The 15,262-nt window shown below is 33.1% G+C and overlaps 2 protein-coding genes and 1 pseudogene across 2 annotated transcripts; 1 reads left to right on the top strand and 2 right to left on the bottom strand.

The window, feature by feature from the left end:
* Positions 1-1,962: 1,962 nt before the first annotated feature.
* LOC110619392 lies at positions 1,963-4,745 on the top strand. The gene is made up of 2 exons (XM_021762810.2): positions 1,963-2,188; positions 2,706-4,745. The coding sequence occupies exon 2, from the start codon at positions 2,982-2,984 to the stop codon at positions 4,482-4,484; it is 1,503 nt and encodes a 500-aa protein (XP_021618502.1). The 5' UTR covers positions 1,963-2,188; positions 2,706-2,981; the 3' UTR covers positions 4,485-4,745.
* Positions 4,746-5,724: 979 nt separating this feature from the next.
* LOC110619469 (heat shock cognate 70 kDa protein 2) lies at positions 5,725-8,516 on the bottom strand. The gene is made up of 2 exons (XM_021762943.2): positions 8,156-8,516; positions 5,725-7,643 (listed from the first exon to the last, which is right to left on the bottom strand). The coding sequence occupies exons 1-2, from the start codon at positions 8,367-8,369 to the stop codon at positions 5,911-5,913; spliced, it is 1,947 nt and encodes a 648-aa protein (XP_021618635.1). The 5' UTR covers positions 8,370-8,516; the 3' UTR covers positions 5,725-5,910.
* Positions 8,517-11,596: 3,080 nt separating this feature from the next.
* On the bottom strand, positions 11,597-14,993 carry LOC110619470 (annotated as a pseudogene).
* Positions 14,994-15,262: the final 269 nt, after the last annotated feature.

The following is a 15,262-nucleotide window of genomic DNA, read 5'->3' as shown; positions in this document are numbered from 1 at the left end:
GCACCCCCCACTTCCCTAATGCTTTGAGACCAATGGGCGCTTTTGACGATTCCCCCCACCAATAATACAACCGACCAAAGAGAGAGGGAGGGGCCTCACACGACTGGCCATGGAAATTTCTGGGTCTCTTGATTATTAAATTTGAGTCTTTTATGATTTTTTGTTTACCCTTTTATGTCTCGGATGACATCATTCATTTTATAAAAAAAATAATAAAAAAAATACAATTTTTTATATTATTATTTAAAAAACTTTGTATTTTTTAATTATGTTTAACATCTAAACCAAAAAAAATCACATCATTTGCTTTCATTTTCTTTTCACACTTTCTTCCCTATTATTTTCTTTCCCCAAAGTTCTCCAAATACAAAGTTTTCATATAAGCCATACGATCAAAAAAAAAATAAAAAAAAATTATAGTATGATTCTTGAAATTTACCAAAACCCATAACTCAATATTTATTCTGTTAATGTGAAACAATTTAATTCTTATGTTAATAAAATATTTTTAAAAAAAATTTAGCGTTAATTAATTATAAATTAAAAAATTATTTCAAATTAAAAGACTAAATTATTAGAAATATTAAACTAATAGAACTAAATTATTAATAAAAATTAAATTTTAAGAAATTAAATTATTATAGTATAATATATTGAATTTTAACATAATGATTATTTTATAATAAAATAAACTTTAAACACTAAATTGCCTTTTTAATTTCATGCATTATATTATAAATTACCCAAAAAAAAAAAAGAAAAAGAAAAGTAAAAAAGCTTAAATTTTACTAACTTTAATAAATGCATCTTATATTTTTTTTTCTCTTAACAATTATATCCAAATTATCTTTATTTTTTTTCTTTTAACAACTACATCCAAATTATAGCAATTAAATTAATTTTGCCTTAATGCCTATTAATAATTCCATTAACAATATGATAAAATTATTTCAAAAAAACTTAGAATATAATTACAGAAAGCTTAAATTTTGATTTTTTTAAAATTGTAAATTTATTATAATTTATTTTTTTATAAGAAAATTTCTTATATTTTTTATTTAAATAATATTTTAAAAATAATAAAGAAAAAAAAATTAAATCCAATAAATTTAAATTTTGTTTACCATATTAAATAGAAATATTAAAAAAAATCTAAATATTTAGAATAATTCATATTTATCTTTAAAAATTTAAATTTTGGATAGTAAAAGTAAATATTTTTACTTTATCATAATTATAATGAAGAGTATTAAATTGAATTTGTATAAATTAATGATAAATTATAATATAAATTTTAAAATTTTATTTAAATAATAAAATAATCTTTAAATATATATTTTATTATAATAATATTATTTTTTATTAATTTCATTATACATTTTCTATTCTTACTTGTATATAATATTATAAATATGAATAAATACTTAAAATATGAAAAAAATACTTTATAATTTAAAATATATAATATTTCATGTTGTTTAGAATATTATTAATATGAAATAAAATTTTTCAAATATAAAAAATATACACTTAATTTATAATATTAAATATAAATACTCAATAAAATATTTTAATATATATTATTTATATATGATATTTTATATAATAAAAATTTATTTGTAATAAATGTTTATTCAATATAATATATTTAATATTATATATAATAAATATAAACTATATTTAATTTTATTATAAAATTTAAATGAAAAATTATATATTTTACTAATAATATAAAATTTTAAGAATTATATTATAATTTATATAAATTTAATTTAATTTTTTAAACTATAATTATAACAAATTATAAAAATTTAATTTATTATTTAAAATTTAAAATATTAAATATAAATATTTACAATTTTTTATTCAATACAAGTTTTTAATTTTCTTAGAGTATCAAAAATTAATTTCTGCAATGTCAAGAAATTCACGTGTTACCAAAAACAGGGCACCACTTAGCTTCATGAGACGCCAGTTTTGACCCTATCTTCCTTCACCGTTGCTTGACGTTGTTCATCTCCAGCACTCGCCGTTATTTGCCGTATCCTGCTAGGTCTCTATCTGATTTAACTCCGTCTATTTTAACATCGTTCGTTACTTTCCTCTCAGTCGCTGCCTTCCTCTCTCTCAAAAATGGGGATCGAATATGCAAGCCTGTTTTCGGTGGATTTTGAGCCTCCCCTTTTAGGTATTCTTTCAATATCTCTAATTTTATTCATCAGATTGTAGTTTTCTTTTCAGGTTTTAGGGTACCCTTTTTGGGTTTGATTGATTTCATCTGTTTGAATCTGTACTTTTTAATATCTGAGAATTTTGTCAGATTCTAGGGTTTTCGAATTCTTTGTTTCTTCCTGTTATAATAGCCTAGAATGTGTAGAGAAATAAGTCCCTTTTGAAAATTTTCAGTTTTGGGGTTTTAATCTTATGGAGATCCTGCAAATCTGAAACTTCGTTCGATATTATCTTTTGGGTTTCTTGTGATAACTGATAATTGGCTCTTTTTCTTCGCAAAAATTTTATAAAATTTCTAAATAGAAGAGATTGGAATGATTCTTTCATTTTACTGACTTTTTTGGTTACAAGAAACATGGATTGGCTTTTTGATAAGTTTAATGATTGTTAATGTGTAAACTGTTATACAAGTCAATTGTTTTGATTTTGCTTAGTTGATTTTTCTCCCTCTATTGCTGTTTCTTTTCTGGCAGGTCGGTGACAGATCAATGATATAGATGCCATCATTTGCTGCTCTGTGGATGCACTAATGTCTGTTGATTATTGTGGTTGGAAGTTTTGAGCCTTTAAAAATGAAGAGACTAATGAGTTGCTTGTTTGGCTTTGTTGATTGATTAGGGCCTTTTTTTCATTTCAACTTTTGTGTGTGTCTATTAGTCATGATGTTGTTGATGAGTTTTTAGTTACTGTGGTGGGCTTACATCAAAATTCAGAAGCAAGAAGAATAGAAGAGAAGGAAAAGGAAAAACATGGGGGAGGCACTCATCACAACCTTGTCAATGGAGAACTATCATCCATCTACGCTTTTGTCCATGGATTCAGGTTCACTGCAACATGATGAATTTGAGAGAGAAATGAATCGGTCGGTTATTCTTTCACGGCCCCCTGATATCAATCTTCCATTGTCATCTGAGCCAAGTCCACCTCCTTCCCTGGCTTGGGATTTTCCATGTGACATCTTAGATGTTAGTCTTGCACCGCAAACTTATGAGGTTGAGACTGTAGTTAATGTTCCAAAAGCTGCAAAGAAATGCACAAAACGGCTTGATAGCATTTGGGGTGCCTGGTTTTTTTTTAGTTTCTATTTCAAGCCTGTTCTTAATGAGAAATCAAAATGCAAGGTAATTAGGGATGGTGATGGTGTGTCTGCATGTGAGAAATCAGATTTGCAGCTTGATTCTTTCTTGGTTCAGCATGACATGGAGAACATTTACATGTGGGTCTTCAAGGAAAGGCCTGAAAATGCCTTGGGTAAGATGCAGCTGAGGAGTTACATGAATGGGCACTCTCGCCAAGGGGAACGCCCTTTTCCATTCAGTGTTGATAAGGGTTTTGTTCGGTCTCATAGGATGCAGAGGAAGTACTACAGGGGTCTTTCTAATCCTCAATGTGTTCATGGTATAGAAATTGTGAGATCACCCAATCTCATGAGTCTTGATGAAGAAGAGAAGAAGAGGTGGGTGGATCTTACAGGTCGAGACATAAATTTCACAATTCCTCCTGAAGCAAGTGACTTTGGTTCCTGGAGGAACCTTCCGAACCCAGAATTTGAGCTTGAGCGACCCCTTCATCCATTAAAGACTAATGGAAATTCTTACCTCGGAAAATTGCTTAATGGCACTGGTTTGAACCTGTCTACTCAGTCATCAGATCATAGAAATGGTGGGAACATGGACCCTTCTCCTGTCTGCCACAAGCGGAAAAAAGACTATTTGCCGCATGGACATGATGATGAATGTTTTGCTAACAATTCTCATGGTGACAGAGTTGATATGAATATCCATCCAGTTGAGCCAGCATGGATAAATGAATTCAGCGGAGTAATGAAGAATGTATATGGGCCTGTTACAGCAGCCAAAACAATATATGAAGATGATCAAGCATTTTTAATCATCATCAGCCTGCCTTTTGCAGATCTTCAAAGGGTGAAAGTCACCTGGAGGAACACCAAGTTACATGGAATTGTGAAGATAGCTTGTATAAGTACAGCCTGCATGCCTTTCATTAAGAGACATGATAGGACATTTAAGCTAACAGATCCAACACCAGAGCACTGCCCTCCAGGGGAGTTCATTAGAGAAATTCCCCTTCCGAACCGCATTCCTGAAGATGCTAAACTTGAAGCATATCGTGATGAGACTGGTACAATGCTTGAAATTATTGTCCCTAAACATCGTGTAGGACCGGAAGAACATGAAGTCCAGGTATGCCTTCGCCCTCTCCTTGGAGCGAATGGGCATTTGTCAACCTGAAAGAGTAATTATTTTAATGATGTGAGGACGGTTAGAGTAGTTAGTGCTTCATTGTTTCCTAACTTCATTTCATAAAGGAAATCTATTAAAATGATAATTTGCATTTTTTTTTTATTCTGGATTACATTTTTTCATCCGGACATAACCCCTGTGGATTCAATTTGTAAATAGACTTCATTCTTCACTAGGCAAACTATCCTTGCTATGGAAAAAAATATACATATATATCCTATCGAATAAAGGGCAAAATTTGCATTGGCATGAATATGCTTATATGGATGGGATATCTTAGGGCGTGTTTTTATTGTTGATTTATCTGAACTTAACTTCAATCGAGTATTGTCCTTTCAGTCTAAATTTTGCCTGTAATGTTTGTGATTTGCTATTTGTATCTATTTGTATCTCATACAATCTGGATATTCTTTTCTGGGTAAGTAAACCGGCATGCATTATTGATCACCGACCCTTATGTTCCTATTGAATCTTGTGTGAGTAGGGAGTGATTGGTTTTATCGAAAGAGTCATTTTCAGATCTTGTTCATATTGCATGTCAATTTGCAGGGTAGCCGTTTTCATGTCCCATAACAGAAATGACCTCATATAGCTCTAGTGCAGCATGAGAATAAGTTCAATGACAAGTTTTAAGCATGTTGCAGCTATGATATTCATCACATTGATGGTCTCTGCTTTTAAGCAAATTGCCTTTTTATCACTAACGGTTTACATGCTGGCCTTTGTGCCATATTTGCAGATGCTAGGATGAGTTGGTAGTTCGGGTAGTTGTTGATGGGATATGGGAGCCAATCATAATCAAATTGTCTTTTGCTTTTCAGTTTGGCACTAAATCAAACAACTATAGTTCATTTTATTATGGTTTATTTAATTCGACTCCAGTTGGAAGTAATTTATTTATTTTTATATTTTTAATATTTTAAGCTTCAATAGAAGTATTTCAGTCTTTATTAAAGTTTAGTTTTCTCGTATTGTCAAAACAACATAGTATCAGACTATGAGATGAATAAAATCCTATAAATATATTCAATAATAAATGAATAGAAAAATGCTCTTATGCGTAATAGTGACTTCAGCGATTGCACCAAAGAAAAATAATTTGAATCTAAGAGTTGAGAATAATAAAATAATAAGCTCAGTAGTCATCGCGCACAATGCTAGTTATGAGGACATCAAGTCATATAGAAATTCTTTAACTCAATAATTAAAAATACTAAGCTCATCAACATATCTTCACACCATTGTGAATTGAAACTTCTATTAATGCAAGAAAGTAACATTAATAAAAAGAAAATATTGCACACAATAACATCACCAGAAACAGAACATTAGAAAAAAGAGAACCATCCATCAAAACTACAACAGTAAATTCTGAAAAACATCTCCCAACTGCACATCTTGCTCAAACTGCAGCTTAGTCAACTTCCTCAATTTTAGGGCCAGCACCACCGCCACCAGCTGATGGGACGTCGTCATCCATGCCGCCACCCATGTCCGGTCCAGCACCCTGGTACATCTTGGCGATAATAGGATTGCAGATGCTCTCAAGCTCCTTCATCTTGTCCTCAAATTCGTCTGCCTCAGCAAGCTGGTTAGTATCCAACCATTGGATAGCCTGTTCAATAGCATCCTCGATCTTCTTTTTGTCATCTGGGGCCAGTTTGGAGCTGATTTTTTCATCTTTTACTGTGTTCCTCATGTTGTAGGCATAGTTCTCCAATGCGTTCTTGGCCTCTACCTTCTTTTTATGTTCCTCATCCTCGGCCTTGTACTTCTCGGCCTCTTGTACCATCTTCTCAATCTCTTCCTTGGACAACCTTCCCTTGTCATTAGTAATTGTTATCTTGTTCTTCTGGCCAGTGGTCTTATCCTCGGCAGAAACATTTAAGATACCATTAGCATCAATATCAAAGCAAACGGTGATCTGAGGAACACCTCTTGGAGCTGGAGGAATGCCAGATAGCTCAAATTTTCCGAGCAAATTGTTGTCTCTAGTTCTTGTTCTCTCACCCTCGTAAACCTGGATTAAAACCCCAGGCTGGTTATCGGAGTAGGTTGAGAACACCTGCTCTTTCTTGGTGGGAATGGTGGTGTTCCTTGGTATCAGAACAGTCATAACACCTCCAGCAGTTTCCAGTCCAAGAGACAAAGGGGTAACATCCAAGAGCAGCAGATCTTGCACCTTCTCATTGCCCTCACCACTTAAGATTGCAGCCTGCACAGCAGCCCCATAAGCAACAGCCTCATCAGGGTTTATGCTTTTGCAAAGCTCCTTCCCATTGAAGAAGTCCTGCAACAATTGCTGCACCTTAGGAATTCTAGTAGAGCCACCGACAAGGACAACATCATGTACACTGCTCTTGTCTATCTTAGCATCTCTCAAACACTTCTCAACAGGCTCCATACACTTTCTGAAAAGATCCATATTAAGCTCCTCAAATCTGGCACGAGTGATAGTTGTGTAGAAATCAATACCCTCGTACAAAGAATCAATCTCAATAGTTGTCTGAGCAGTAGATGAGAGAGTTCTCTTAGCCCTTTCACAAGCTGTTCTCAATCTCCTAAGGGCTCTAGGATTTACAGAGATATCCTTCTTATGCTTCCTTTTAAACTCTTGAACAAAGTGGTTCACCATTCTGTTATCGAAGTCTTCACCTCCAAGGTGAGTGTCACCAGCTGTGGCCTTTACTTCAAAGATACCCTCTTCAATGGTAAGCAACGAGACATCAAAAGTACCACCACCTAAATCAAAGATCAACACATTCTTTTCCCCAGCACTTCCTGCCTTCTTATCAAGCCCATAAGCAATAGCTGCAGCTGTGGGCTCATTGATAATTCGCATAACATTGAGGCCAGCAATCACTCCAGCATCCTTAGTTGCCTGGCGCTGAGAGTCATTGAAATAAGCAGGGACAGTAACGACTGCATTCTTTATTGTTGTTCCCAGGTAAGCTTCGGCAATCTCACGCATCTTAATGAGCACCATAGAAGAAATCTCTTCGGCAGAAAATTGTTTCTCCTCACCCTTGTATGTAACCACAATCATAGGCTTGTCACCAGGGCCAGCAATAACCTTGAATGGCCAGTGTTTCATATCACCCTGTACAGAAGCATCACTGAATCGCCTACCAATCAAACGCTTTGCATCTACAAGTCATAGAAAAGTCGACCGTTAGTGACCCAAAAACTTGCATCTGCATAACTTACGCACCTCACATTAGCTTCACAAAGGGTGACTAAGAAAGAAAATTTTAAGCAATTTTATTCAACTATTACAGAATCTGCTAATCTACATATACTATTGTTTTACCACAGAAAAAAGATCCTCGTCATTCATTAGACTCTGTTCTAATGATGATGATCCATACTTATTTACACATTTCACCAAGTTAATCTCAAATATGTAAAGAAATTTCATAAATTCTGTGCAAGAATTTATCAATTTGTTTTTTTTTTTTATAAGGAATTGTAAATTACTAGCTAAATCATGAACATTGAAAGAACAATTTTGGCAATCGTTTGATTCCCATCACTCAAATTTCAAGATATGTATACCGCAAGTTGCAGGCTTCCAAGAACAAGGTAGCTCTTATTTGATTTCCAAAATTAAAATTCAAAAGGAAACAGAAAAGAGAATAAAATTCTACTTAGATACTTACCAAAGACGGTGTTGACGGGATTCATGGCAACCTGGTTCTTAGCAGCATCGCCGATCAAACGCTCAGTATCAGTAAAAGCAACATAAGATGGCGTCGTCCTATTCCCCTGATCATTGGCTATTATCTCCACCCTATCATGTTGCCAAACGCCGACGCATGAGTACGTCGTCCCGAGATCTATCCCGATCGCTGGACCTTCTCCTTTTCCGGCCATTATCAAAAGTCACCTCCGATGATCAAATAAAAAACAGTAGAACAAGCAATATCGTATCAGAATTCAGAACTGGGAGAGAACAGAGGGTGGTAGTGTTTATATCTGGTTTGGTAAGCTTCGAGGAGGTTCGAGTGAAATCTCGGCCGTTGGATTGAAAGTGTCGAATGGTGGTTCAGGATTAGTTGTATATAATATAATAATTAGGGTTCTAGTTGGTTCGTGAAGATTCTAATACCGGTATTTGGACAGTTGTAGAAAGAGCGCAATATCTTCCATTAGCGTTTCGGACACGGATACGAAACGAATCTTCACGTGTCTGTTCCTTCTCCCTTGCATGTTTAACGTTGTTTACGCTTTCGGCCGCCAACCAATTAGTTTTGCCCCATTTTGGGCCTCATTTAAATTGCCACGGCCCATATTATACCCATATTTTCTTTCTTTCTTTTTTTAAATTTTAGTGATTAATTTCGTTTAAATATTAACGAATAATAAATGCTAGCAACAATACGTTCTTTAGTCATTGTTTAATATTCTCCAATAATTAAAAAACATTAGATATAATGACAATCAACTCTTTTAAATAAATAAATTATACTTTATTATTAAAAATTAATAACGGCTAAATTTTTTATATGAATCGCAACTGAGTTCATACGATTAAAAAGTCAGCCCGTAATTCATTAAAATTCAAATCGTTAAATTTTATTCTCGAACATGCAATTCAGACTATGTTTGGTCAGGTAAAAAAGAAGAAGATAAAGATAAAATAAAGATAGAGATGAGGAGAACAATTACGATGATAATGAAGATGAAGAAGAGAATTCAGATTTTTATTATTGTATTATAGAAAGGAAGTTTACTATTTGGATTACTTAAAATGTATTTTTTTTATTTTATTATTAAGGATGTTTTATTTAGATTACATGATAATTATGTATTTTTTAAAAAATGGATTACATATATAATATCATCATCATTAAGAATATATGTTTTTTTTCATAGATATACATTTCATCTTTCATTTGTTTTATAGAATGCCTCGTAGAGAAGAGTATGATTATCAAGGTTCTTATGCAGGGGAGGATGATAATGATCAAACAATAGGATTTGAACGTCAACAAATGGCACAGGAAACTCAAGTATCAGTACTTCCATCACATGTAGGTAGAGAAACAGTTCAGACTAGAAGACCTAATTTGAGACAACTAATACCAACGAATCTAAATAATCGACAGAAAATAAAATTAAAAAGGCCATGTGTAAGTACTAACAATGAATGTATACCACATTAAATCAATAAAACTATTGTAAATTCTTTTTTGAATTATGCATGTTGCAGGTTCTCGGATGTATTAGTCTTTAGATTCTCCGTCGATGATATTAAGATACACTTAACAGGAATATGAAAAAGTTAGACAAAGATTACCATGAAAATAAAAGTTGAGTTATTTGATATTTTTCGGATAAGATAATTTTGCTTAGATTATTTAGATATAATTAGATATTTTATTTATTTATTACTTATAATTTTTAATTTTTTAGTGTCTTTATATACGGAAAGAGTAAAAAAGCAAAATGTGCACCTTGCTTAGGATAGAGTTGACAAGGACAAATTTTACAATATTCTTAGTAAAACTAGGATTGAAATGTTGGAAAAACACAAAAAGAGTAGCATTGTTTATTTGCGTGGTTAAAGATCACATTGGATGCCATCAAAGGTGATAATGATCTTGTGGCTTATTGGAGTATGTCTGAGTGGTGAAATAAATCACAAGCTGTAAAAATAATCGCATGATTGAAAAATATGGATTGATTATAAAACATGTTGGTGGTCCACTGAAATTTGATGTTCATGAGAACGGATTGATATAAATTTTTAACAACAATTTTATGTTTACTTATATTGTGCATATTAATTTCATTAAGTTTTTAATAAATGTTAACTCTTTTATATTTATGATTATTTTTGTATTATACATTAAAAAAAATTTAGACAGAGTACTAACTGAATAAGAATTGTTTTGAGCTACTTACTCAAAGAAAAATATTGATGGTGTCTTGATAGCATATCAAGACGGATTAATGTAAATTTATTTTGAATTACTAGTTTTAATTTATTATATTAATTTTAATTTCATAACTCAGAGTGATAATTGATCAAATAAATGAGTTAATTGATTAAAAAAATAAACCATAATGAAAACTGAGGTATTAAAGTGAGTGAAAAAAGAGTTTATATCCATGTATGGAAGTTCAAGCACATCATCTTTACGCCTAATGACATTAGTTCATTTCCTCTAGAATATGATGAAAAAGAATAGTTATGCAGTAAATTATTAAAATTAGAAGTAATCTAACCTTAGTAAGCAACATATTTTTAATTATTACATTTATAATATTTTTTGTAAATGTTATTATATCTGGTATTTTTAATTATGGATAAAATATTTTTATACGAATTATTATAATTAAAAGTTATTATATAAATTTGATTATTTTAGATGTGAATAATATTATTGTATATTGTATAAATAACAGGGAGAATGTATAAAAATGGAGGTAATATTGATAAAATTTTATTTATTGCGACAAAATGCTTTAATTAGTGACAAATAGATGAAAATTAGCGACGAAATTGGGACAGAATTTATGGGCACCAGTCTATTTTTTGCGTATCTAGGGACGGAAATAAATCTGTCGCTGATTTTTGCAACCAACATTCTCCGCCGCAAATTCCTTTTCAGTCAGTGACAGATGTTCATTTCTGTAACAAAGTTTTAGCGACGAGACTAAAAGAAATGGATCCGACGCAAATATATCAAAGAAGCCTTTTGCAATAGAAAACATAAATTTCCATTGCAGACCTTTAGATTTCTTATAGTGTTGACTTGAAATTTTTATGGGTATATATAATGCTTATAATTCGGAAACCATTTCTAACAAATATAATATATTTTCTCTATCCTATAATTTTTATTCACTTTATTTTTTCACACGTATTAAGAAAGATATTTTTTTTATTAACTTTTCAATTATATCCATCTTAAAAATATTAAATTTTATTAAATGTAAGAGATGTTTTGAGAAATTTCTTAAAAATAAGATAAAATTAAATATGATTGTAATAGTTAATTTATATATTACTATAGTATAAAAAAAGTGTAAAATAATTTTAGGACAATTAAAAAAGAAAAAGTAAACAAAAATTATGGGACGAAGAGTGAGAATACTATAATAAAATGCTCCGAAGAGATATTTATTGGATCTGTGATCAGGCATTCATAGCACCTGAGACGAATCTTAACCATCCAAGTTATGCTGAATTTATCAGCTAACTTGAAAATATAGATGAGCCATCAAGAAGATCTTAGGCAACATATCACCATTCACACTAGTGTCAATTAAAACTTCTATTCATGCAAGAGAGCAACATTAATAGAAAGAAAATATTGCACGCTGTAATATCAACCTGAAACAGAACACCAGAAAAAAGAGAAGACCCCATCAAAACTACAACAAAAAATCCGATATACCATTCTGAAAACATCTCCCAACCGCATATCTTACTTTAAGTGCAGCTTAGTCAACCACCTGTATTTTAAGGCCAACACTACTGCCACCGGCTGATAGGACATTGTCATCCATGCCACTACCCATGGTACATCTCGGCGATAATAGGATTGCAGATGCTCTCAAGCTCCTTCATCTTGTCCTCAAATTCGTCTGCCTCAGCAAGCTGGTTAGTATCCAACCATTGGATAGCCTGTTCAATAGCATCCTCAATCTTCTTTGTCATCTGGGGCCAGTTTAGAGCTGATTTTTTCATCTTTCAGTGTGTTCATTATGTTGTAGGCATAGTTCTCCAAAGCGTTCTTGGCCTCAACCTTCTTTTTATGTTCCTCATCCTCGGCCTTGTACTTCTCGGCCTCTTGTACCATCTTCTCAATCTCTTCCTTGGACAACCTTCCCTTGTCATTAGTAATTGTTATCTTGTTCTTCTGGCCAGTGGTCTTGTCCTCGGCAGAAACATTTAAGATACCATTAGCATCAATATCAAAGCAAACTGTGATCTGTGGAACACCTCTTGGAGCTGGAGGAATGCCTGATAGCTCAAATTTTCCGAGCAAATTGTCGTCTCTTGTTCTTGTTCTCTCAACCTCGTAAACCTGGATGAAAACCCCAGGCTGGTTATCGGAGTAGGTCGAAAACACCTACTCTTTCTTGGTGGGAATGGTTGTGTTCCTTGGTATCAGAACAGTCATAACACCTCCAGCAGTTTCCAGTCCAAGAGACATAGGGGTTGTTGGAAAAGGAGGATAAAAATAATGACACTGAGTTGTTGAATACTGTTTTTAAGATTTATTTTATGATATCAAGTGATTAAACAGGTTTTTCTATATTTAATTTCTAGGACCAAGACAATAAGAATTTATCTTTAATTTATAACTCAATAAAAAATACAGAGAAAAGAAAAAATAAAGTAGAAAAATGGAAGTAAATTTTCATTGTAAAGATGGAGGTTATTTATAGTGGAAAAACCGACCGTTATATATAATTATAAAAATTTTGAGATAATATCATAATGGTCAAATTTAATATTATATTTAAATCTCATAAATAAAATATTTAATGACTATAAAACTTTTAATGATCGTAAAAGTTTTATTTCAACAATCATAAAATTTTTAACGATCATAAAATCTTTTAAAATTTAAACTAATTTTACGACGGATAACATCCAACCAGCAGAGCTTGCACCTTTTCAATACCCTCGCCACTTAATATTGCAGCCTGCACAGCAGCCCCATAAGCAACATCCTCATCAGGGTTGATGCTTTTGCAAAGCTCCTTCCCATTGAAGAAGTCCTGCAACAACTGTTGCACCTTAGGAATTCTAGAGGAACCACCAACAAGAACAACATCATGTACACTGCTCTTGTCTATCTTAGCATCTCTCAAACACTTCTCAACAGGCACCAAACACTTTCTGAAAAGATCCATATTAAGCTCCTCAAATGTGGCACGAGTGATAGTTGTGTAGAAACCAATACCCTCGTACAAAGAATCAATCTCAGTAGTTGTCTGAGCAGTAAATGAGAGAGTTCTTTTAGCCCTTTCACAAGCTGTTCTCAATCTCCTAAGGGCTCTAGGATTTCCGGTGATATCCTTCTTATGCTTCCTTTTAAACTCTTGAACAAAGTGGTTCACCATTCTGTTATCGAAGTCTTCACCTCCAAGGTGAGTGTCACCAGCCGTGGCCTTCACTTCAAACATACCCTCTTCAATGGTAACCAACGAGACATCAAAAGTACCACCACCTAAATCAAAGATCAACACATTCTTTTCACCATCACTTCCTGCCTTCTTTTTAAGACCATAAGCAATAGCTGCAGCTGTGGGTTCATCGATAATTCGCATAACATTGAGGCCAGCAATCACTCCAGCATCCTTAGTTGCCTGGCGCTGAGAGTCATTGAAATAAGCAGGGACAGTAACAACTGCATTCTTTATTGTTGTTCCAAGGTAAGCTTCGGCAATCTCACGCATCCTAATGAGCACCATAGAAGAAATCTCTTCGGCAGCAAATTGTTTCTCCTTACCCTTGTATGTAACAACAATCATGGGCTTATCTCCGGGGCCAGCAACAACTTCAAATGGCCAAAATTTCATGTCATCCTGTACAGAAGCATCACTGAATCGCCTACCAATCATACGCTTTGCATCTACAAGTCATAGAAAAGTTGACTGTTAGTGACCCAAAAACTTGCGTTTTCATAACTTACGCACATCTTTCATTATTTTTCACAAAAGATGATTAGAAAACAGAATTTGAAGCAATTTTATTCAACTATTACGGAATCTGCTAATCTACATACTTTACCACAGAAAAAAAGATTCCAGTCATTGATTAGATCAGTTCTAATGATGATGATCCAGCAATTTGTTTTAATTTTTCTTTATTTTTTTATCAAGTCGAAATTTCTTTCGAATACTACATCGTTTTTATGCCCAACTACATAAAGAAAATCGATCTTTTATTTTCCCTTTTATCCTTATTAATTTAGTCTTTCAAATCTTCAAATCTTTAATTTAGGAATTGTTAATTACTAGCTAAATCATGAACATTGAAAGAACAATTTAGCAATCGTTTGATTCTCATCACTAATTTTCAGGCTTCAAAGAACAAGGTAGCTCTTGTTTGATTCCCAATATTAAAATTAAGAAGGAAACAGGAAAATAAAATTCTATTTAGTACTCACCAAAGACGGTGTTGACGGGATTCATGATGAAGTGGTTCTTAGCAGCATCGCCGATCAAACGCTCAATATCAGTAAAAGCAATATAAGAAGGCGTCGTCCTGTTCCCTTGATCATTGGCTATTATTTCCACCCTATCATGTTGCCAAACGGCGACGCATGAGTACGTCGTCCCGAGATCTATCCCGATTGCTGGACCCTCTCCTTTTCCGGCCATTGTAAAAGTCGTCTCCTATGATCAAGTCAAAAACAGTAAAACAAGCAATACAGTATTAGAATTCAGAACGGGTCTATTTATGGTTTGATAAGCTTTGAGGAGGTTGGAGTGAAATCTCAGCCGTTGGATTGAGCGTGTGCGAATGGTCGTTAGGATTAGTCATACCGTATTTGGAAAATTGTAGGAAGAGAGAAATTTCTTCCATTCGCGGTTCGGACACCGATACGAAACGAATCTTCACTTGTCGATTCCTTCTTCATTGCATATTTTAACGTTGTTTCCGCTTTCGGCCGCCATCGAATTAGTTTTGCCCATTTTAGGGCTTCATTTTTAAATTGCCACGGCCAGAAATATACATGTACTAGATTTAAATATAGACTTCAGTATTATGTTATCAAGTTCATCTTGGAACAAAAAAA

This window comes from Manihot esculenta, chromosome 7 (assembly GCF_001659605.2).
Source record: "Manihot esculenta cultivar AM560-2 chromosome 7, M.esculenta_v8, whole genome shotgun sequence".
NCBI classification, from domain to species: Eukaryota; Viridiplantae; Streptophyta; class Magnoliopsida; order Malpighiales; family Euphorbiaceae; genus Manihot; species Manihot esculenta.
The sequence above is the reverse complement of the archived record's forward strand: the minus strand, read 5'-3'. Positions and strand labels throughout refer to the sequence as shown.

Coding starts and splice junctions, on each gene's coding strand:
- LOC110619392 (XM_021762810.2), top strand. CDS start 2,982: ATGGGGGAGGCACTCATCACAACCTTGTCAATGGAGAACTATCATCCA.
- LOC110619469 (XM_021762943.2), bottom strand. CDS start 8,369: ATGGCCGGAAAAGGAGAAGGTCCAGCGATCGGGATAGATCTCGGGACG. Junction 7,644..8,155: donor TCCCGTCAACACCGTCTTTG/GTAAGTATCTAA, acceptor TATGACTTGTAG/ATGCAAAGCGTTTGATTGGT.